The sequence below is a fragment of the Aulonocara sp. 'chitande type north' Nkhata Bay genome, linkage group LG9, assembly GCF_057382095.1.
Source record: "Aulonocara sp. 'chitande type north' Nkhata Bay isolate Kocher_YH1m ecotype deep benthic linkage group LG9, A_spYH_male_GT1.1, whole genome shotgun sequence".
NCBI lineage: Eukaryota > Metazoa > Chordata > Actinopteri > Cichliformes > Cichlidae > Aulonocara > Aulonocara sp. 'chitande type north' Nkhata Bay.
In genome coordinates, this window is record NC_141352.1 from 25,897,790 (window position 1) to 25,920,493 (window position 22,704).

General features: G+C 39.1%; 1 protein-coding gene across 2 annotated transcripts in view; it reads left to right on the plus strand.

Annotated features, from left to right (window-relative positions):
- LOC147322253 (A-type potassium channel modulatory protein DPP6-like) overlaps positions 1–22,704 on the plus strand; it is a 270,187-nt gene that overhangs the window by 22,891 nt on the left and 224,592 nt on the right. The window contains exon 1 of one of the 2 annotated variants that reach the window (XM_086306732.1): positions 15,079–15,391. The exons of the other annotated variant lie outside the window; for it this stretch is intronic. Coding sequence (XP_086162858.1) covers positions 15,341–15,391 — 51 coding nt within the window. The 5' untranslated portion in view covers positions 15,079–15,340. Of the gene's footprint in view, positions 1–15,078; positions 15,392–22,704 lie in introns of those variants that run through there. 2 annotated transcript variants of the gene reach the window in all.

Here is a 22,704-nt window from a genome sequence, read left to right on the forward strand (position 1 = left end):
GATAACAGGTGAAAGTATATTAGCTGTGTACCTGCTTTGAATGTGATCAAATAGTTTTACAGCAGCAGTTTTAGTTTCTGGCAAAGTTATAGTTGCTTTCTGTGGTTTGAAAACTCAAAAGTTTCCTGTTTTTAGGCTATTGGTTGCTCTTTTTTGTGTTTTCTTTTGTAAATCTTGATACATCTTTTTGTTACCCTGTAAGTTAAACTGTCAATGTACATTGTGTTTGGAGCACATTTTGCATCACCACAGGCATTTAAATTGCCACTTAAATAGTGCAGGGATTTTCATTACCACCTTTAAAAGGGAATTTAAACTCTCACATAATCATTTGAACCAAGACAGTCATTTGGCCCTATTTGGCCTGATTGCCTGGCACACTGCTGGCTTGGCCGTGACTTTACATATTGTTTTCTCGAGCTCTGTCCTCGTCTCGCTGCACTTCCAATCTGCCGCCTTTATTGAAATGTATATCATGGCCCTGCAGCGGCCCATTTTCATATAACTGGTAGAGGCAATTTTATTGACTTATTGCGAAAAAGCTGGTGTATTGCGCATCGCACAAGCCTCATCTGTCACCCGCATCCCTGGCAGTTAAAAAGGAATGATTTGTTGTGTTAACTCCCATGGTGCTCTACATTGCCCTAAAACAAGATGCTGTTCCCCTTGACAATGAACACTCACTGCCTGAACATAAACAACAGTTTTATTGTGCTCCAGTCTGCGAGCTTCCAAATCAATGCTTTGTAAATCATCCTCAGGAGGCATGCAAACACAGATCCACTATGTGTTGCCAAAACATCTATGGACACACTGGCACATCAATACAGATGGATGAAGAGCACGGGGCCAATGCCGTGTACTGTCAGCCAATAATAATGAGTGCTTCTGTGGCAAAATAGCAGGGATTCTGAAAGATGAAGGGATCGGTGAAGCCATCAACTATCGTTTCAGCTCACTTCTAAACTTGAGCCATCATTAAAGTGTAACAAAAGCATAATACTTTCTGATATTCTGCAACTGCTGAACCTCACCCTTGCTGCCTGTTTATATTAGTTTCATTTAATGGGTTTTGTGCCTCCAGAGATGGTAAAATCTAAAAGGAGCAGCAAGCTGTACACAACAGCAGAAAGTGGGACAGATATACAGGTGCAATGTGGGGGAAAAAAAAAAAAACTCCTACTCAGCCCTGCCTGTTATAGTAGCCTGGTTTAGCCTATAGATGTAGTGCTTACAAGTGTGCAGTCTGTTGCATGGCAGAGCCTCAGGGATAAATCTTTGTGCCTCATTATCTCTTCTCTTAATGATAAAGTTAATGTATGTCTTAATGACTGCAGGGTGGGACAATTACTCTGGAGCTTAAACCTATAGCCTACTCATAAAGACTTTGAGTATGTCAAATAACATCAGTGATAATAATTGTGAGCATTTTTTTTTAGCATGCGCTATGTTTGTGGTCTGTAATTGGCATTTTAACATAGGTTTTTTCATCCTTAGAAACTGCAGTGCTTGCAGATGGTGGTAGTGATGCAGAAGGTGAAACTGGGACATCCATAGTCGTATGAAAAAAGTATTTTCTCCTTCCTGATTTCTCTTTTTTTTACATATTTGTCATATTTACATGTTTCATGTCATCAAAAAAATTCTAATATTAGACAAAGATTACAAAGATAAAAACAAATGCAGTTTTCAGTGATGATTTCTTTTATTGAGGGCAAAAAAACTATCTAAACCTACATGGGCCTGTGTGAAAAAGTAATTGCCCCCTAAATTTCACATTATTTTGCTGTGGAGGAAATTTGACTCACTCCTCTTTAGACAATTGTTTTAATTCAGCAACAATGGATGGTTTTCGAGCATGAGTGGCATCTTTAAGGTCATGCCAAATGTCATGATTTGATGGTGTGTTTGCTTTTTTATTAGTTTCGTGATCTGAAACATGTAAGTATGACATATTTCAAATACTGTAGAAGTTTGTTCTATGTAGAAGAAAAAGCTGATGCATTACCTTGCTGCTAATAGTAATGCTAGTCTCTCTTATTAGAACATTTTTGATGTGCCAAGTTTTGATATGTTGCACAACACAAAGAAAACTTCTTTCATATTTTTACTGTAATTTAGATTGGGTGATAGCACTCTCATTTTTGATTTGTACATTCGTAGCTAGGAGTATAGAATAAACCGATGGTGCCACATTAAAATAATATAAGAGGAAATTTTTGCAATTAAAATGACTGTGTCACTAAATGATCCGACGTTACCTACCTTTATAGATCCTTTAAAAATGGTTACATGTAGATTGTCGAAGACCAGAAGAATACTACGTTGATATACTACAAATTTGGGTGTAGTGATGGATGCAGACCTAAACTTAGAAAAACACATTAAGACAATAACAAAGTCAGCTTACTATCACCTCAAGAATATATCAAGGATAAAAGATCTGATGTCTCAACAGGACCTGGAAAAACTAGTCCATGCATTCATCTTTAGTAGGCTTGATTACTGTAACAGCATCTTTACAGGTCTACCTAAAAAATCAGTCAGACAACTACAGCTCATTCAGAACTCTGCTGCTCGAGTCCTCACTAAGACCAAAAAAGTGGACCACATCAGTCCAGCTCTGAGGTCTTTACACTGGCTGCCTGTCCGTCAGAGGATAGACTTTAAAGTTCTGATGCTGGCCTATAAAGCTCTGAATGGTTTAGGACCAAAATACATCAATGACCTCCTGACCCAGTATGAACCTTCCAGATCCCTCAGGTCATCTGGATCCGGTCTTTTATCAGTTCCCAGAGTCAGAACCAGACACGGAGAAGCTGCATTCAGCTTTTATGCTCCTTATATCTGGAACAAACTCCCAGAAAGCCTCAGATCAGCTGAAACACTCAGTTTATTTAAATCCAGGTTGAAGACTCACCTGTTCTCAGCTGCATTTGAATAAAGCACCAAATCCACACTTTAAGCTTAAATTTCAAAACTTACATTTAACTACTGATTTTATCTACTGTTCTGATTTTATCTGTTTTGATTTTATATACTGTTGTTTGTTGTTTGTTTGTTTGTTAATTAGTTAGTTAGTTTATTTGCTTGTTTTAATCAATTTTAAATCATGCTTTTTATTTGTTCTTGTTTCTAATGTCTCTGTAAAGCACTTTGAATCACCTTGTTGTTGAATTGTGCTATACAAATAAACTTGCCTTGCCTTGCCTTGCCTACATGAACATTTGGCAGACTGATACTAAACCCATCAGACGGAGTAGCTCACTACCAAAGATAAAGAGGAGGAATTAGCCAAGCTTTGTCCAAAGGTAATAAAAGTCTACCCACCAGCATCTCTTACTGTCACACATTACACGTTTTATCTTTTTTTTATATTATCTGTATGAAAAATTGTGAATGTGTTTTTCCCGGGACTATTTCTTTGGTCTAGCACAGTTCCTAATGTCTGCAGAGTAGATGCATCCCATTAGGTTTAAAAATAGCAGGCCTTGGATCCACTCATACTGACATAGAAGTTTGCTGCATAAATGCCTGCAAACTGCAGGTAAAAGTGATCAACACTTGTCAAAAGGGAACATATTGGCTTATTTCAGGGATGGTTGCATTCAGCTTCTTTTGATGCACTGCAGCACAAATAGGAAAAAAAGGCAACCCACATCCAAATCATCTATAATTTTCACATTATGAGGTGAATTTTAAAATGGGAATAAATACTGTGGTTTCCATTCGATAAGAACTTTTAGACTTTTATTATTATACACCACTGTGTGCTGACAGACCATGTTGATGCAACTGTTGTATTTGTCTGGTGATGTATTCTCTTTCTCTGTAATGTGCTTTCACTTTCTGCTTAATAAAAGTTCCCGTGTGATGCATTGTCTTCGTGGAAAGCACACACGCACACACACAAACGCACATTGCACTTAGATGCAGCTTTCCACTGTTATTTACCAGATGTTTTCTAGTTTTTCTGGCATGTACACACAGGCTGTGTGTGAAATGTGACACTAATTTGCATGCTGACAACGATTTCCAGTAAGATTACATCCTGCTGATTGATGGCCACGCTGTTGCCCCAGAAACCACCTTGGGTATGTGATATGACTCTCCTGTTATCAGACATTAAAGCATATTCCTGTAGTTAATCTTCCCAAATGGGCGCTCACAGAAAATATCTGGCATCCATGGGCCTTGACTGGGAATGAAAGACGGCCATTTCCAGGGGTAATGTATGAATGCAGTTCATTTCAAAGCAGCAAAAATTACAAAGAAAGAAAGTTTCATTATTCAATGATAAAGTGAAGAAACTACAAGATTTTAGTGCAGCTGTATGATGGCAGAGAGCGGCGCTTTGTTAAAGTGAATAAGCTCTTTTGATAAATCACTGTGTCTGATGGCTCAAGATGGTGTATGGCTGCATAAAAGAACCAATGGTTTATCCCTCTACAGTCAAACCTGCCAACACACTGCTGTCCAATTATCAGCCCCTATGCATCATACCCAGGTCTACAGAGAAACCCTATTTGCTGTGATAAAACTTGAAAGCCCTCATATATAGACCTGACTTCAGGCCAATCCATACCTTTTTTAAATCCAGCTCGTTTAGCAAATTTCAGGCTTAAATCGAGGCTTTTTGTATCTCTTTTTGATTGATACTAATTTTTATGCATTTCATGTTATATAGAAAGTACACAGCAAATCCAGCATGTCCAAATTAACACTGTCGGATTTGATTTCAACACTATTAAAGTGTCTATATGGGTCCACACCAGAGAGTGTTAATTTAACTCTTTTTGGAGAGTTGGTACGTTAACTCTGATTTAGTGTTAAACACCAAATCTGTCTGGAGTTGATAATTTAACACTTGGTGTTAAGAGTTTATATATTAACTCTCAAAGAGTATTTTAGTTTAACTACGTAAGAGTTATCTTCTAATTCATTCTAAAAAGCGGGAATTTTACTGTTCTGAACTTCTAGAAATTTCTTTTGGAAATAAACATTTACTAAAAAGATGCAATGGTTTTTGAAAAACATTTATTCTGAACTGTGCACCACAATTTCAAAACATTTTCTGAAAGATGTAACAGTATACATGTTCTCACTTTCATTAGAATTGTATTTATCAAAAGGTCTGACATGGTAAATGCAAATAACAGCATTCTCATCACTTATTTCTTCAATACAATATGCATGTCCTTCATCCCTTTGTGGAACTTCAACGCACTTCTGCTCTCCCCCATATTCCATCTTCACAAGCATATCCTGTGCGAAGATTGAATAAAAATTAGTTGACATTAATTAATGGCATAAATAATCCAGCAAACAATTGCAGCACAGTAAAAAAAAAAAAAAAGGAATCCTCTTTGAGCCATTACTTGTGTAAAGTATTTTCCCAAAAGACAAGGACACAGACAACAGGTAATACTGAACTAAATGTAAAACCTCAACCTTTTTTTTTTTTTTTTTTACCTAAACCGTGTGCACAAAACTCTGGAGGGATCTATGCTAACGTAGAATCCAGTCAGGACCTCAGCTACTGCTGTTTGCTCGTTTTTTTTTTTATGGGCGATCATTTTCAGGCTTCAAGTAGCACCATTATACCAACATTTCACATTCTAGACCAGTGGTTCTTAACCTTGTTGGAGGTACCGAACCCCACCAGTTTCATATGTGCATTCACTGAACCCCTCTTTAGTGAAAAAATATTTTTCTTTTTTTCAAATTCAAGACATAGATATGTTTTTTACTGGTGCACAAAATGAGCTGTGCATGTCATGGCGGAGGCTCTGCCGAACCCCTGAGACCAACTCATCGAACCCCTAGGGTTCGATTGAACCCAGGTTAAGAACCACTGTTCTAGACATTGTTTTAGGTGTATTTGACCAAAAGTTTGACTGAAAATTCACATGCAAGCTTTTTTCAAGGCTGTGGTATTTGCCCGCAAACAATACCTTTCAGCTAGCTAAAACAGAATATTATGCTATCACCGAGCAACATGGCTAATGCCTTTCACACAGCTTTGTCTCAACTCCAAAGAGCCACAGAAGTAAAAGCTCATAATAATAATTGAAACAATCTTTGAAAAAATGACTTACCAAGCATGGCAAACAACTCAAATATGTAGTGCAAAATGTTCTGAAACGGCTTCACTTCAGCTTCGATTGGAGCCGTGCTGGGGGCGGAGTCTGTGAATTTACTCTATTGGTGTCATAGCCCCTGTAGGAGTTCAGAGTTAAGAGGTCAAGAGTTAATGTTTCCATTGTAACACCTCCAGATTTGACAGAGAAACACTCATTTTTAACACTCGAACTATCATTTTACACCTCAGAGTTACATTAAAAGAATGTGACTCTGCTTAGAGTAAAATTAACTCTACTTTTGCAAGAAGACTATTAACGCCAAAACATTTAACACTTTTGAATTTGCTGTGTACTTTGAATTGCACTTGTACTTTAAATGTGCCTTTCCTTAAAAATAAACTTGACTGGACTGCTGATTTTGGGGCCTTATGACCCAAAATGATTGTTAAACCTACAGGAGCAATTATCTGCACCCAACCTCTAGGTAACGGTAACTACAAAATGCACTGGTGCATTTGTGTACTTTTATCTCTGTGCTGTAGAGATCAAATATATTTTGCACTTAGATGTGTGCTAGATTCGCTTATTTGAAACATGCAGGGCAGCTATTAGCACTACATCTGAAGGTATACTTTATGAAATTAATCAAAGAAAGGGGGGAAATACGCTGTAAAATTCAGTGGGCTGTATCTGTCTGATAGATAAATGAACCACACAGGCCAGCCTTAATGGTTGCTAGCATTGCAGAGTAACCAGTTCTAATCATTTAGCAGTCTGATGACAGTTAAAAAGGACCAACGTGTAAATACTGATGGAGCTGCCGAGGATCTTATAAAAAAGGAGAATATGTTTTCATTTTGTGTGGGAAGTGACAGGTGTGTTATTTTCCAGTCAACTCACGGAGTCTACCTTGGAGAAGCGGATGAACCATAAAAAGCAATAATTTGCTCAATCTTCTTTCTAAAGTGTGATTATCCAGTCATACTTTAGCAACTGCAGGTGGGCATGACAGAAGATAGCCATATTTACTAACATTTGCTAACTTTCACTACCAATGATTATAGAATTGTTGAGGCCAAAAGCATTAAATAAACTGACTATATTAGTGTACGGAGATTCGGGTTATTTGCTGGCACAAACTGGGGCAAAACCAGAGTATCATAGCCAAATAATATACAGTAATAATATACAGTTTGAACGATTTATTGACGTGTAATTTTTGTTAATACAGGGCCTTGCAAACAGGGGTCTTGGGGGCACAACACAGGAGGCCAATTCTACGAAAAAAACAAAAAAGTGCTAGTCTGAGTGGTCTGAGGAGAGGAAACGTTCATATTCAGATCAAATTGGTTTCATATTTGGATCATCCAGAACAAAAAGGCCACAGAAGGAGCAACTGGCTGGAGTTCCTCAGGTAGCAGGAGATTGAGGAGGGTAGACAGACAGGTGAGTCTCACTGGTGCGCATTCATTTCCAGAGAATGCGCACCAGCTTTGAGAAAATAGGTGAGTCTTACCCAAGGGAAATGAGCCCTTCAGCACTGTTTCTCATCAGACCATCAGTGACCTACTAGTTTAAGGACAAGTTCAACCTTCCACTCATCACCTTACTTAGGATTTGGCCATTGGCTACATCCTTGTTTCTCTGTCTCTCAGAAATTCTCCCACATTGGCTAAACGACTTATTCCATAGAACTTCTTCCTAGAAGATAATTTGGCTATTAAAGGACGGTAAATGGCCTGTATTTTATAGCGCTTTACTTAGTCCCTATGGACCCCAAAGCGCTTTACACTACATTCAGTCATCCACCCATTCACACACTGGTGATGGTTAGCTACATTGTAGCCACAGCTACCCTGGGGCGCACTGACATAGGCAAGGCTGCCGGATACTGGCACCACCGGGCCCTCTGACCACCAACGGGTAGGCAACGGGTGAAGTGTCTTGCCCAAGGACACAACGACCAAGACGGTCAGAGCCGGGGCTCGAACCGGCAACCTTCCGATTACAAGACGAACTGCCAACTCTTGAGCCACGATCATCCATGATACCAGCAGGCAGAACGGGATACCAGCAGGCAGAACCTAGGGTAGGACCTGCCCACCTCCACTTGAGAGCAAAACATTAGCAAAGACAAATTGGAGGAGCTTCTAACCAGCCCAGGGCCACATGATAATACAAACAGGCCTATTCTCTAACAGACAGTAAATTGGGCAAATCATAAAAGTATTAATATAGACTTTGAAATTATTGTTTTTGTCACAAGTTAAATACTGAAATGTGCACAAAACACATTCTAACGCTAGGCTAATTAGCTAACTAGATGGCTTCTTAACATTTTACCCACCAAAATCACAAAACAAATAAGATCTAGTCATCAAATTCTTCATCTGATCCAATTCAGGATAAGTAGTGTTGGAGGTTATAGGCCTGAAATCAGGGTACATCCTGGACAGATGACCAGCCTATAATTTGTGTTCACACACAATTTAAAATCACAAGTTAATCTAATAAGCAGGTTCATCAAGATCTTGCTGTCAAGTCCTATAAATCTGGGAGTTTTGCTGGACTAAAGGAGAAAGCCTGAGTAGCTGGTAAGAACCCACACAGTCACTGGGAGAAAATGCAAACTCCACTCTCTTTCCTGTGAACTTATTCAACATCATAGTGGAACATTTGAATGGTTTAACAGCAGCAGCAGTAATTAAGAAGGTACTAACGATGATTGTTACTTAATTGCTGCTTTTTGCTCCAATTCATTTCTGAAATAACTCTGGGTATTCGGTCAAACCTACTGGTTTTTATTAAAATTACAATCAAGGTTAGGTAATGTCCACACTGATGCCTGTAAAAATGCAAATGCACCTTCGTGTTGAGAACCTGATGAGTTATATAAATCAGAGAGGAGAAAACATGGAGAAATTATGCAATATTATTTAAAAAATAATACATGCTGACATTGATTTTTTTTCCTTTCTTGTACTTTTACCCAACGCTCCATCCTGTTGAACTGTTCAAGTGTGGGTAGTGAATCCGAAGCCAGCTGCTGTGCTGCGGGAACTCCTCATCCATCCCTGAGCAGGTTAAAGTGATGAATCTGATCCAAGTTCCTGACAAACGCCTGCTGTTCAAGGCAACTGTTTCATTAATATTCAGATGTGCTTACTGGCTCCATCATGTTGTGGAGGGAGGCACAAGTCTCCTTAAGTTGGAAGATAATCATCAGAACTTTTACATTTTCTGTTGTTAACTGGTAGAAGTGACTTTGGGCATCTGTATATTACGTTAGTAGTATTTGAACTACAGAAATATTAAAACCTTTATGTTACCTTTTTCAAGCCTAACACCACATTATTGCACCATATTTCTTGCTCTGTATTTATGCACCATTTTTCTGGCCTTTGAGTTCATTAGCGATGGTAACGATCTGTTGCCTTGACAGTCCGGGGCAGGGAAGGTCATCACAAAGCTCTTATCTAGATTATGAAGCTCCCCACCAGCGGAGAGGTGAGGCATTTTTCTTTCTCTCTTTTTTTTTTTTTTAGAGAGAAAGGTGTTTGAGATGCAAATCACTTGATAGTGTGTGGACTGGGATAGTTGCTTCCTGCTGCTCAGTAATGGCCTTCAAATGCAGCTATCTCTAGTTCACTTTTCACTCTTAACCTGTAGCTAAAATGAGCCACATTTGAAAGCAAACCTACCTTTACCCAGAACCTCTCCACCCTACCCCCTTTGAGTTTCACATAATGATAAACATCAGTTGAAGACAAGCTTATTGTTTCAGTAAAGGTTTCAGTGGTCATCTCGTTTATGATTTACGTAGACTTAATTTAGTTTGAGGCTGGTATTGCTAATTCTAGTCTTCTTTGAGGCAAGTTCAGTATCTCTCAGGCTGCCATTACAACAGCAAAAAACCACAGTGACAACAGTTTAGAAGATACCATGGTATCAAGTAATTAAGTTGATAATGAAACCATCGATTTGTCCTGTGAAGATCTCGGTTAAGTTTATTGTGCTGGATGACTGCCATCATCAGAATGAAGCTTTGTTTTCTGGACTCACTCCACTGGGGATCCAGGCCAATCAATCCAGGATTTGAGCACATTCTAATCATTTTTTTGTCTAAAAGGGTTTTCTGGCTCTTCTCGGAGGCTTGACTTGGAATGCACCCAGTCCCAAAAACAGAGCTATAAATACTGACAAAGACATGTGGAGTTACACTGTAGTTCCTGCATGATATAATGCAGAGGTTATTAAGAAGAATGTCTTGTCTAGTCTTAAACGTTTGGGACTTTTCCGGATGTAGCCAAGAACGCCATGCAGAGTCCTCTTTGTGCAAAATGAATACAGAAAATATTAAGTGTGTGCAAATTTGTGTATATAAATACCTCTTTGTTGTTTCACTGCAGGAAACCAAGAATCTTTCGAGGAACTGTGCTTCCATTTTTGGCCTCTGAAACCTTGTACTGGATGTAATCCTTCTATGGTTGGGCACAAAGGCATAAACAAAAGCCCTCTTTGCTACAGAAGTATTTTCTAACTATTGGACCAGAGTTTTAAGGGATTACTGTTGTTTATCGATCAAAGACCGATCCTGTAGCTGCTGTGCAAACTAGTGTAAAGTTATAAATGATAGTAGTAGTAGCCACATTTCTGGCTTTCACCCTCTTGGCTTGCGGTTGCCTGGCATAACCGTATTTGGATAAGATGTTGGTTATCAGCTAGTACTAGGAACACACTTCTATAGAATGCGTTCATTGCACAGACACAGTTCCCTGGAAATTAGGGCACACTTACATAATTGACATGCTACTACAGTGCCATTCACCAGAAAATAAACTCAGCACAGAATTAACTCCATGTTTTGTTTTTTGGTTTTGTTCGTTTTCTTCTAAAGTTCAAAGCTGGTATTTGCACTTAGCTATTGAATTATTTTTATCAAATTATAATTATGCAGAAATATGGCAACAGGTAATACTGCAATGTGGAAAGCTCGCAATCTGCATAATGTTACATAAAATTGTGATGACACACAAACAAAATGTATTATTTGGAGTGTTTGTTTGCTGCGGGTTTCATGAAAGTGACCTTTTACCGATTCAAATGTACCGTGGTAAGCTGTGTTGTTTCATTATTTAAAGACTGAGTTCACCGAATTCACAAATGACGATGTTCTCAAAAACCTCAGGTGGGAGGCTATTTATCCACCCGTGGGTGGGGTTAAAAAGGTTCCTAAATCCTAATGTCACCTTGGACACCTAAATTGTTTGTGTAAGCTTTCATTTATCCAGGCTATGGTAGTCTTCAGAGATTGAATAAAGAAGGCAGCTGAACTTCTTTTGGTTTGTGAAGGCATTTTATAGTGTTCTTCAGTTCCCAGGTTTGTAACCCCTAGTGTGGTTTGTCACCTTTGGAGGTGATCCTGAGGGCTGTTGGCCCACTATTGATCGTGTGGTCATCACATGAGCCAAGGTGTGAGAAAATGTATCTCCATCATGACACGTACTGAGGTCTCCTATTGTGGCAAGATGTCAGTAAGGGATCCGAAGACTGTATTGTAGGTGACTGATAGCTGGTGTTACCATCTCTATTCAATCATGGCCATTCACAGTGGACATAAACGCCGTCTTTGACTCCTCTTTCAACCCATCTCTCTTCTCGGTCCAATTTGGGAATATTGGAAGTGCAGATGCATAGCCAAGTCTTTTCTCTGTTGAGGTGGTTCTTCTATGGTCTTGGCCTTGCTATAAAGTTACAAAGCTATTTTCAGCTGCACCCTTACCGACTAGGGGTCACCACAGTAGGTAGCTTGTTGCAGACTTTATGCCAGAAGGTTTACCAAAAGGTATTTGTGGTTTCTTCTTCGACTGAACCAGGGATCTTTCACTTGTTAGAATTGTGTCCCTTGTTTTGTTCATTTGCTTCTTTGTCTTTTGTTTTTGTTTTTTGTCAGAGCTAGGATGTGGACACTGAGTCACTGGGGTTTTTCCTGCCTAACCCTAATCATAGATGAACCGGCGTTAGTTTTCTATAACCATGAAACCTTCACTTTTACCAGACTGTAGTTACTATTTGTGGATATCTTATTGTTTAATGTAACTGATTATGTGGAATCTTTTTTTTTTTTACTTTCTGATAACACAACAGTTTTTTGTGCACTGTGCATGTTGCCAGCACTTTGATCCTGCCAGTCATGCACTGTCTCTCTCTACACTGGAGTCAGAAAGCAGCAATCAACACTCCAGCAGATTTTCTCTCACCAGCAGAGTTTCCATACAGCTCGCTAGCTTTGGCAGCTGTCTGGTTCGTGGCATTCAACTGCCTTTTTTTGTCAAGCTTTACAGTATAGTAGTAGCACTTAGCCATCCCTGGCCAGCCATTTTCTCTGATAGTCTTAACATCAGGCAGCTGCTGTCTGCTTCTGCACAGCCAACATTGTTGTTACAGATGTCCTTGGCCGACACACCTGTATGTGATGTACTCTGGCTTGGCCCGCTATGTTTAGCACAGAAATAAACAACATGGTGAATTCAATCTTGCATGTGTGCTGCAGCCAGCTTTTTTTTTTTTTTTTGGGGGGGGGGGTTCACGTGTCATGTTTGATACATACTCCCTGATTAAATGTGAACCTATCAACAAGCCATAAAGCACCAATTTATACGCGCTTGGTGCCAGGAGTTATAAATTGTAAGTTATGAAGGTTATCCTTTAAGCATGCATTTGACAGAACTCCATGGAGCTGTTATGAAGGAAATCAGTAAAAAATGCAGACACAGTAATGAAGCAGCACAGCCTGCAACCTATCTCTGCGTTCTCCCTCTGTCAGCAGTCCAGCTGCTGGCGAGGGAGCCCAAAGCCCCCATTAGGTTGTTTTGACAGCCTTATCCACAGTAATTAATACCAGGCACTTTTAAATGAGATTTACGTGAGACATGCTGTTTGCACTTCCCAGTTGAGGGAACCTGCTCTTGGTGAACTGCTGCTTTAGAACTCACAGCTTCCCGGTGGATCATCAGTATACAGTATTTAATTCAGTATAGTAAACACTCTGAGTCAAGATTCAGAGGATTTCAGGCTGATATTGATTTATTAAGATCATGAGCTGGAGAACTAAAGCTGCCTCCATCTTGAAAGCTGACAATACACATAACTGAAATGGTTTATATATTGTATGTAACTGACAAATGGTGTTCAGAGTAATCCATGAGCTACGTTATTCAGTTTCTTTTTCTCTTGGTCATCTGCTTCTTCTTTTTTTTTCAGCTGCTGGGTCTGCCACATCTCACCCTGGCTCTAGTATTCTTCCTGTCACACCAGCCCTCTTCATCTCCTTCTCTTCATTCACGTTTTAATCTCTTGCGTGATATTTGCTGATTCCAGTAAAAGAAATCAATACGAAACAAATGGCTTTGCTCCATTTCAAGAAGACATTGTAATGTTGTTTAAACTGCCAGTGAAAGAATGGTGTATGTGCTCTTCTCTTTAAGCTTTTTCATGTTCCTGTTTTCTCATCACATGACATTGAAGCTTCTGTGCAGAGAAGAAGTCAATAGTCTGAGTGGTAATTAAGTGGCTATTGAGTTTAAATACAGAGCTACACGCACCATGTGTTGCAAATTGTGCTACCTTTATGGTTTTAATAGAGGCATTAGAGCGATCTAAAGCTTTTGTTTTTTTCTTTTGGGCTTCCTGAAACTTTCTGAAAACTGTTTGTCTTTTATTTTTGAATACCTTTTTAAGCAAGTGACTAACAGGTAATTATCACACAAGGATCCACAATTATCTCCACTGTCCAAAGCCACTGCAATGGAAATACAGTCTGTAGAGGCTGAAATCAGAATGCATTTGAATAAACATTAAATAAAACCATTGCATTCTGTCAACATGGGTACATACATTCATGTAAAAGGTACTGGGCGATCTGTGCTAGCGTTCTGAAAATTTTTTAACAGACTTGCCAGCACAATGAGTCAATTGTGGAGTCCAAAAAACGAACAAACAAAAAAAAAAACCTAAATATTATTATTATGATTATCATATATCAATATTAAACAGGGAACCTCTATCTTAGAACTAATTCTCACAGCAATTATGGCAAGCAGGTTTCCTTTCTCTCAGAATAACCCAAATTAGTTATTAAAATGTAATGAGTTAATTAAGGTATTCATATTTTATAATTTAACGCTTGGGTCGCATGTAGATTTCTATGCATGTTATACCAAGTATACTGTACAAAAAGCTTTTCCTTCCAGTCCAATAACGTGAATGCATATAAGTTTAAAAGCTTATGAAAATTTTATATTTTTACCTCCCATTTCTTTTCTATCCTGTTGATAAGTGCCCTTTAAATTTATTATTCCCTCAGGGTGGGAACCATGTATGTACAGATACAACAGGAGTCATGATATTGTCAGACTACGTGTATGACATTTTAGTACCATGACCTGCTCTCTCAACACACACACACGCGCACACGCACACACACCTCCCCCCTCCTTGTAATTCTGGTCATTACAAGTGACTGTAAGAAGCAATAGGAAGTCTGGCTTTAGGTAAGGGTTACTATAGTAAAAGGGGCAAAAATGTGCACCATATGACAAAAGCACAGGAAGTTCATCATAAATTCTCACAGGCATCATTTTGCCTCAGCCATGACCTTTAAGGATTTCAATTTTTGCGGAATTTAATGTATTTGTGACAGATAGACGTGGCAAATAAGTGCATGTCGGCGATCGTAATATGTGTCAACCGTACAGTTGATTACAGCTGACCTGGTGTCAGTTTACTCTGAAGGATATATCTGACAGCGACGATCACCTGCATCTGGCCATCCCATTAAATCTGTACAGCTTCTGAAAGAAACAAAACAACACGGTGTCAGTTTCCCTGTTCCACAGGAAATTGGATTTTCTGTTGCCTCTCTCTCTTCTCGCGCCTCTTCCAAAGAGAAAAAAAATCAAAAAAAGAAAAAAATCAGTGATCTCACTCAAACTTAGATTTATTTTTCACCGTATGGTTTGCTGTTCGTGTGTGCGAGGAAGGACAGCTTGGTCAATACAAATATTGAGCAGTACACCGAAGAGCCCACGTTGTTTTCCTTCGTTCCCGTTAGGTTGTAAGCCCACCCACTTATTAACTGTCTCACTATGTAAGGGTCTGGATGGGAAGCGGCGGGGAAGGAGAGCTGAAAGAAGCTGTCCAAAAGTCCACATATCCAGCCTTTTAGAAGCAGGCTCGGAAGGTCGACGGGAGGAAAAATGAAGGAAAAGAGTCTGATTGAGACTGCAAAAATGCAGGGCAACGTACTGGTAAGGCGGCTTTTTGACTCGTACGTAGTGTATGACGCCGATTTCGTTCCTTTCCCCCATCTGTTAGTTCCCGTTTTCCATAGCCTATGCGCTTTGACGCGCGTCGGATGTTTTGGAAATGCATATAATTAATGTCTACCTTTTTTGCGCCCGTTATAACCATGTGAGGTGATTTCTAATAGTTCACGCCCTTTTTTTTAATTTCACGTATCCTTCCCTGCTTGCAAGTGCAGCCGATCTAATGGAGCCAAGAGGGACATGAATCATAGTTAAAGGAGTTTGAAAGTTTTGTCCTGCTTTTATGGGGCCATTCATAATGACTGCTGAGTTTTGGCTTTGTCTCTTTTGCCTCGTGATGCTTCTGAGGGCAGAGGTAACCTTTTGCCCAAGGAGGGTCCCATTAATATTTTATTGCATCTAAAGCTGTGAGGTGCAGGATATATGACTCTGGCTGTCCTTGTGCAGGGAGCTGAAGGCAGCTATATGATTGTATGAGGAGAGTGAATACTAAGTGTCCTTTGGGGGCTCTTTCGGATATTAAAGGCCACTATCTTGCCTATTTAAGGCTTTTGAGCCTTTAAATTTTTGATTTTGAGAATATTATAGTTCATTCTGCATTATCATATTATTTCATGCCTTAAGATCCTTTGCTGATGTTGCTTGAGCGCTTGCTGAAATTCTTATCCAACCAACCAAGGTAAAGAAAAAAAAAAGATTCCTCCCCATGATTTCTTCATTTATAGCTGAATAAGCCGAGCTCTGCAAACACTCAAGGCCATTTTGGAAGATGTGGGTCACAGCTGTGTGGAGTCAGGCTTTTCCAAATGGTTCCTTGGCTGAAGATCGTCTTTTTCTGCCCGTGGCCTTAAGTTGTGAGGGGATGTGCTGAGTGTGTTTATCTCTTTGATCCCTGCGTAATGAAAAGTAAACATGGGTGTTTATCATGAGGATTTTGGTCAACTTCCAAATCAGAAATGCGCTTGCACTGAATGAGATGTAAAGTGAAAGTGATTTTAATTGTAGTTGCACGTCTAAAGAGAAAAGAAAAACTGCCTATCAGCATCTCTAAAGCCCACTAATTAACACTTAACTTTGGGGCAAAAACAAGAAGTTGAATTTTACTTGGGAATGAGTGCAAGACTTGGCTCATATATTACCCCCCTGACAACTAGTGGTTTTAGAGTTAGTCTTTCACTAAATGACACAATAAAGAGTCCTGTCAATGGCTGTATGCCTGTCTGATCTACAAGTGGCACTAAAATGACAAGGAGTGCTGCAGTGAGCTAGAAAAATGCAAGAAGACAACCCATAATGACAACCTTGTAAACATTTTTGTTTGGAAGAAAAGCTTGTTAAAGTTCAGAATTTCACACAGTGTAAGGCAGAAGGCTGTTATTCAGTAGGTATTCCCTATGGGTTATTTTTTAAACCTAGCTTATTTAAAGGAAAGTGCATATCCCAGAAAGGCAGACTATTGTTTTCAGCTACAACTCGAGCATGCTACAGTACCCCTACATGGATCATTTATTCTTCTGAAAGTGGAAAAATATTTCAGGTTTTCCATCAGCATGACCCTTGTAAGTGAATTTAAACATCTCCTGTGATATCTGAAACCTGCAAGCAGGTCGTTATTGGACGGATTTACATTTAAGCAAATGCTTAATATTTCAATGGTTTTAAATTGACCTTAATTTAACTTTAAAAACAGAGAACACATACACACCCATATGTAAGAGAGGGCTACACTAAGTTTCTTTTTTCTTGCCTGAGTCCTAACTACTAACTAGCCTTTACTGTGAGCACCAACTCTACATTGACGATTGAAGGCCGAGAGACAGCATTGTCTTTTTTATGGGCCAGTGATAGACAACATTTGGATCACTGTTACACTGAATGCTGGGCCCTATCTAGACACTTTATGGCAGATTTCAATAACTTAATCACTGCTGCTGGCTCCACTTCACAATGGCGGAGGCATTTTCACACACAAGTGGAGAGTCCCTCACTTCACACAACAAAACACAATTAAGCCATCATTTTAAATGGGATGGATCTGCTGGCAAACTACTGCCACAGTTCCTGTATTATGCTGGTTTTGTACTTTTATTCAGCTACAAAAAACTTTTTAAATTAAAGTACAGAGCTATGGTAATAAGCTTGAGCCAAAAACTCAGACTTCAGAGTACTCTAAACATTTAGATTCCACTATTTTTTTTCTACATGAGGTGGTAGGTTTGGCACAAGTTAGTTTAAAGGGAGAAGTGATAATTTATTTTTCAGACACAGGACAAACTGAGGGTCTGCAGCAAGGCTCAGTGTAAGATAAATAATGATTACTTTAAACTGTGAATCATGAAAATAATGAGGTCAGTGTATGTACAAGTAATCCCTGTGCAGTACTTGGAAAGCTCAGGATTCAGACTGCTCCAAAACTCTTTTTTGCAGTCATTTCAGGCACACAGTTTTGTCTGGAGGACAGAGACCCCTCCCTCCTGTCATTCGAACATTTAGTCTGTTTCAGAAAGTTTTGCCTAAAAAGAACACAGGACAAACTGAGTGCCTGTGACAAGGTGCAGTGTGAGATAAATAAGGATTATTTTGATCTGTGAATCATGCAAAGCTACTCTAGCACCATAAACAGACAGGCTGGAAATAAACTGAGCATCACACTGTATCGCATCATGCATTGCTGTTTTTCTGAAGCATTTTCTGAAGTTTTTTACCCATTTCTCACAGTCCTAATGGCAACAAAGCAGATAATGTACTTTTACTTGACAGGTTTATTATCCCAAGTGATTGCTTCTTGCACAGTAAGCACATACTCATGAGACTGAGACTAACTGTAGTGCCTCAGTGGGAAGTCTTCTCAGTAACTGGGAGAAAACTGCACAGCGTGATTTCTGACCACAAAGCATAATAGTTGGATAGTTGTTGTTGGCCGTTTGGGATTCTGTGTGCAAGCGAAGCACATAGTACTTTAAATGGGTGGCGAGAACCCCCAAGATGTTGTGCCTGCACAGGAAATTGTAGCTCATCAAGTCTGCATCCAGATGCCTAAAGGGGTAATGACAGTGAAGACGTTACCATGGGATACATCGGCTATTATCGCACCCGTTCGCTTGCAGTACAGCATGTGCGGAGCTCAGTATGCTTGATGTCAGCAAATGTATGAGCTTCTGGCCTAAATGTGACACTGTTCAGAAACAGCTCAGACACTTGTTCTCCAGCTTTCACTCTGTTTATGTCTAATTGTTCTCTGGCATGGCAAACATCCTCCTTCAAGGGCACAGACGGCTCTGTTGTTGAACAACTAATGATTTGTTTCCCTCGGCTGAAATTGGGGGGGGGGGGGGAGAAAAAGGAATAATGGACTGAGAGATTTTTCTCTAGCAGAGGAGAGGCATTCAAAAGACTAACCAGAAAGAGTCCCTGTTGTCATGGTAATACCTTAGACTGTTTTGAGTTCTCAGTTTAAGTAAACATTGGCGCTCCTCCAGTGAGTGCTTCTGTTGTCTCATTAACTTCAAAGAGCGTGGCTGCGTGATGCAAAGATTCACTTCAGTTCACCTTGACTTTACGTGTATTTTAAGGTTACTGCTGGGGGGTTTGGTTTAATATATCTAAAATATTTTCTTTTGAAAGCACCTGCTAAAGTAAATTTCCCTTATTTAGCTGCCGTACATCATCCTGAATTTAGTCAACATAACTCTGCAAGTCATATAAGGACTGAGGTTGACTCAGAACTATGATGCAAATTGTAGAATTATAGCCACATATAATGTACAGTAAGATTCTTGTTCTCTGGTGGACAAAGTTTGGGCTGAGAGACATGGTTCAAGGTGACTAAACCTAGCCCTGGCTGCAGAGGTGGCACATGACTTAATTCAGTTCAATTCAATTCAATTCAAATTACAACAGTTTCCTCAAGGTGCTTTATCTTGTTAGGTAAACACCCTATAATAATACAGCGAAAAGCTGAACAATCAGATGACCCCCTATGGTCAAGCAGTTGGGAATAGAGGAATAAACTCTCTAACAGGAAGAAACCTCCAGCTGAACCAGGCTCAGGGGGGCAGCCATCCATCTGGAAGAGATTAATAATAACTAATGATTAAATGCAGAGTGGTGTTTAAACACAGTGAGTGAAAAAGGTGAGTGAAGAAGAAACACTCCCTTTTGTCTAGCCCCCAGCAGCCTAGACTTTGACTTATTTATTCCCATAATTATGGGAGGATTCGAGGTCAACTTATCCAGCACTAACAATATGCTTTATCAAAAAGTTTTAAGCCTAATCTTAAAAGTCAAGAGGGTGTCTATCTCACAAATCCAAACTGGAAGCTAGTTCTACAGAAGAGGGGCCTGAAAGCTGAAGGCTCTGCCTCCCATTCTACTTTTAAATACTCTAGGAACCACGAGTAAGCCTGAAGTCTGAGAGCAAAGATCTCTGCTGGGATGATACGGCACTATGAGGTCTTTAAGATAAGATATGGGAGCTGATTATTCAAGACCTTGTATGTGAGGAGAAGGACTTTAAAATTGGATTCTCAATTTAACAGGGAGCCAATGAAGAGAAGCCAGTGTGGCGGAAATATAATATCTCTCTTTATTCCTCTTAGAATAAGTAATGATGCTTTTGTTAAAAACTCCTCTGGTGAAAGTTGAAGTACTGGTGAAACCTCTGTAAAATGTTGTAAAAAGTATAAAAGTAAAAAGTAACTTTCCCATGAGCAATTTGAATTTATTTTTTGCAAAAGAAACTGAACCTTATATTATCTTAATACAATAGCAAAACAATATTAATTCAAAGGAAAACAAATATTATTTCAGCCTAAATTCTACTTCTAATAAATGTGCTCAGCTTGAACATCTGTAGAACACAAGCAGAGAAAGGGAATTTAAAAAACAGAAAAAACCCCCAACTAGCTCTGTTGGCTGTTGCCCATAGTGTAGATGGGTTACTTTGCCTCCACACCTAAACAGAAAAATGAGGTTAAAATGGGATTTGAGAGATGTAGGAACCCTACGATCAGCTGTAGTGCTGCAGCGCGGGGAAGAGAATTGCTAAGAAATGAGTCGCATTAATTTCTGTTGTGAGCGGCGCAAGTAGATATTGTGTGCAGGCTGTGTTCAGCTCTGACCCGTGTTGCTGGCGCTCTAAGATTCACTGCTCTTAGTGGATTTACCCGGATGAATTCAACATGATCTATGCAGATGTTACATGAGCTATCGCGGCTGATTTCCTAAATGCTACAAGGTATAAAGCTGGTATAACGGTGGAAGTCAGTGAGTGAATCTAATCAGCATCATCAGCTTAGATTAAAATTAGAGTCTGCTCCTGATGAAACCTAACACTGACTATAGCTTCTCTGCACCAAACATAGTGCAGTGTTGCAAACTAACCACTTTAACACTACTGAATAGATCTGAATAATGAATTCCTTATATTTCCAGTTTATCAAATGTCACTGAGCAGTCCTTATCTTTAATCGTAATCTCTCTTCTTCCTCCCCTGTCCTCTCTTTCCTACATCTTTCCCATTTTCTGGGTGAAGTTATTTCTCATTCTTTTCTCCCCCTGGAAGACACAGCAGCTGTATCTTTCAGCTAGCTGACACATGTTTGGTGATCACAACTGCATACAAACAATTGTGATATTTGAGCTGATACAAAGTTGCATTTAAATTGAACTGCAACTTAAAAAACATGAAACCCCCCGTGTGCGTTTCTCTTCTAGTAAGATGCTGAAGTACCATGTTGTTAGCTCGGTGATGGATACACCAATAGGATTGTCTTTTATGTGTTACTGTTTCCTACATTTAGGGTCAAATTGGGTCCATGTCCGGAAGGCGTGCAGTGATGCAATGATGTGAAATTAATTCCCCCAAATATCTACAAGCTAAACTAACGGGCCCGTTATAAAAATGTAGAGTAAAATGAGGAAAATATAATAATAATTATAATAATATTTGTGTGGAAATGTAAGAAGTAAAAGTTAAAAGTTGTTATATAATTAAATAGTAAAATACAGACCTGAAAATTTTATTTAAAGGTATTTAAGTAATGTTCTTTGTTACTTCCCCCCTCTGCCTAGCTGTCTATTTGTCCAAGTAGCTAATTATTTCATTGTTTTTGTTTTTTTGTTTTTTGTTTTTCATTTATAGGGATATTGCAACTATAGATTATTGCACATGTAAACAGCTTTGGACTATAGTGGCATACACAAATATTTTTTTGGGAACTTTTGTTTTGTTTTTTTGTTTTTTTTAAATAACAATCCAGCTCATACATGTCTCAGGTCTGTGATACTTTGCATTTACGCCTCCAAAATTCTGTTTGACTGTGTTGAGCTTCTTCATGTACTTCAAAAAATACCAGCTAATAAATGAAACTGCTGGATTGATCAGTGAGGATTCACGGATTGGTAGCGCCATGAAAACAAGGAAATCTCAGTACCCATTGCATATTTTCCACTGAGCTACTACACAATTACATTTTTCAGCTCTCTGGGTTGTACCGGAAAACCTGGATTCTTTCAGCTGCCCGCTTATTCATGAGGGGTCACCACAGCAGATGGAACTGCATGTTTGATTTGGCAGAGTTTTACACCAGATGCCCTTCCTGATGCAGCCCTTGCAGGGTTTGTGCCTCCTCCTGGTCTCAAACAAGGAATCGTTCTTATGTTTTGGCAAATGCATGAACTACTACACTTTGGAGGCACCTGGGTTTAACTGAAAACTAACAGCCTGTAATGTCTGCACTAGAGTTGCAGTCTGGACTTCAGGAAGTTTTGTTGCAACTTTTATGTACCTGATTTTTAAATAAATAGACATGCAATACCTTCCAATGTGTCATGATTAGGTGGAAGATTTTGATATATAAAGTTGTTTTTGGTTTTTTTTTGAAAAATCAATATTTAAATCGATACAAAACTCCAAACCTGTGTAGAAATGCAAGATACATTCCTTTAGTTAATTGATTTTTTTCTTTTCTTTCTTTTTTATTTTCAACTTTGTTGAACTGTAAATGCATATTTTTTCGAATTCAATATCACTTTATTATCATATTGACACAATTCAGCAATGTATTACTGAATTATTGTCAAGAAACCCTTTAAAAACTTCCAAATCAATATCTATAAAAGCTCCAGCAAAGCCTGACTCTTGGAGAACATCTGACATTTAAAGATAAGCTTATTCCATCAGACAATGGCAATAAGCTCAATGTACAAACTGTGCCCGTTATTGAAGATCAGCCTAATTTGCTTCCCGTTATGTTTTCCCAGAGCACAGACTGAAAGCAGCTGTTTACTTGTAC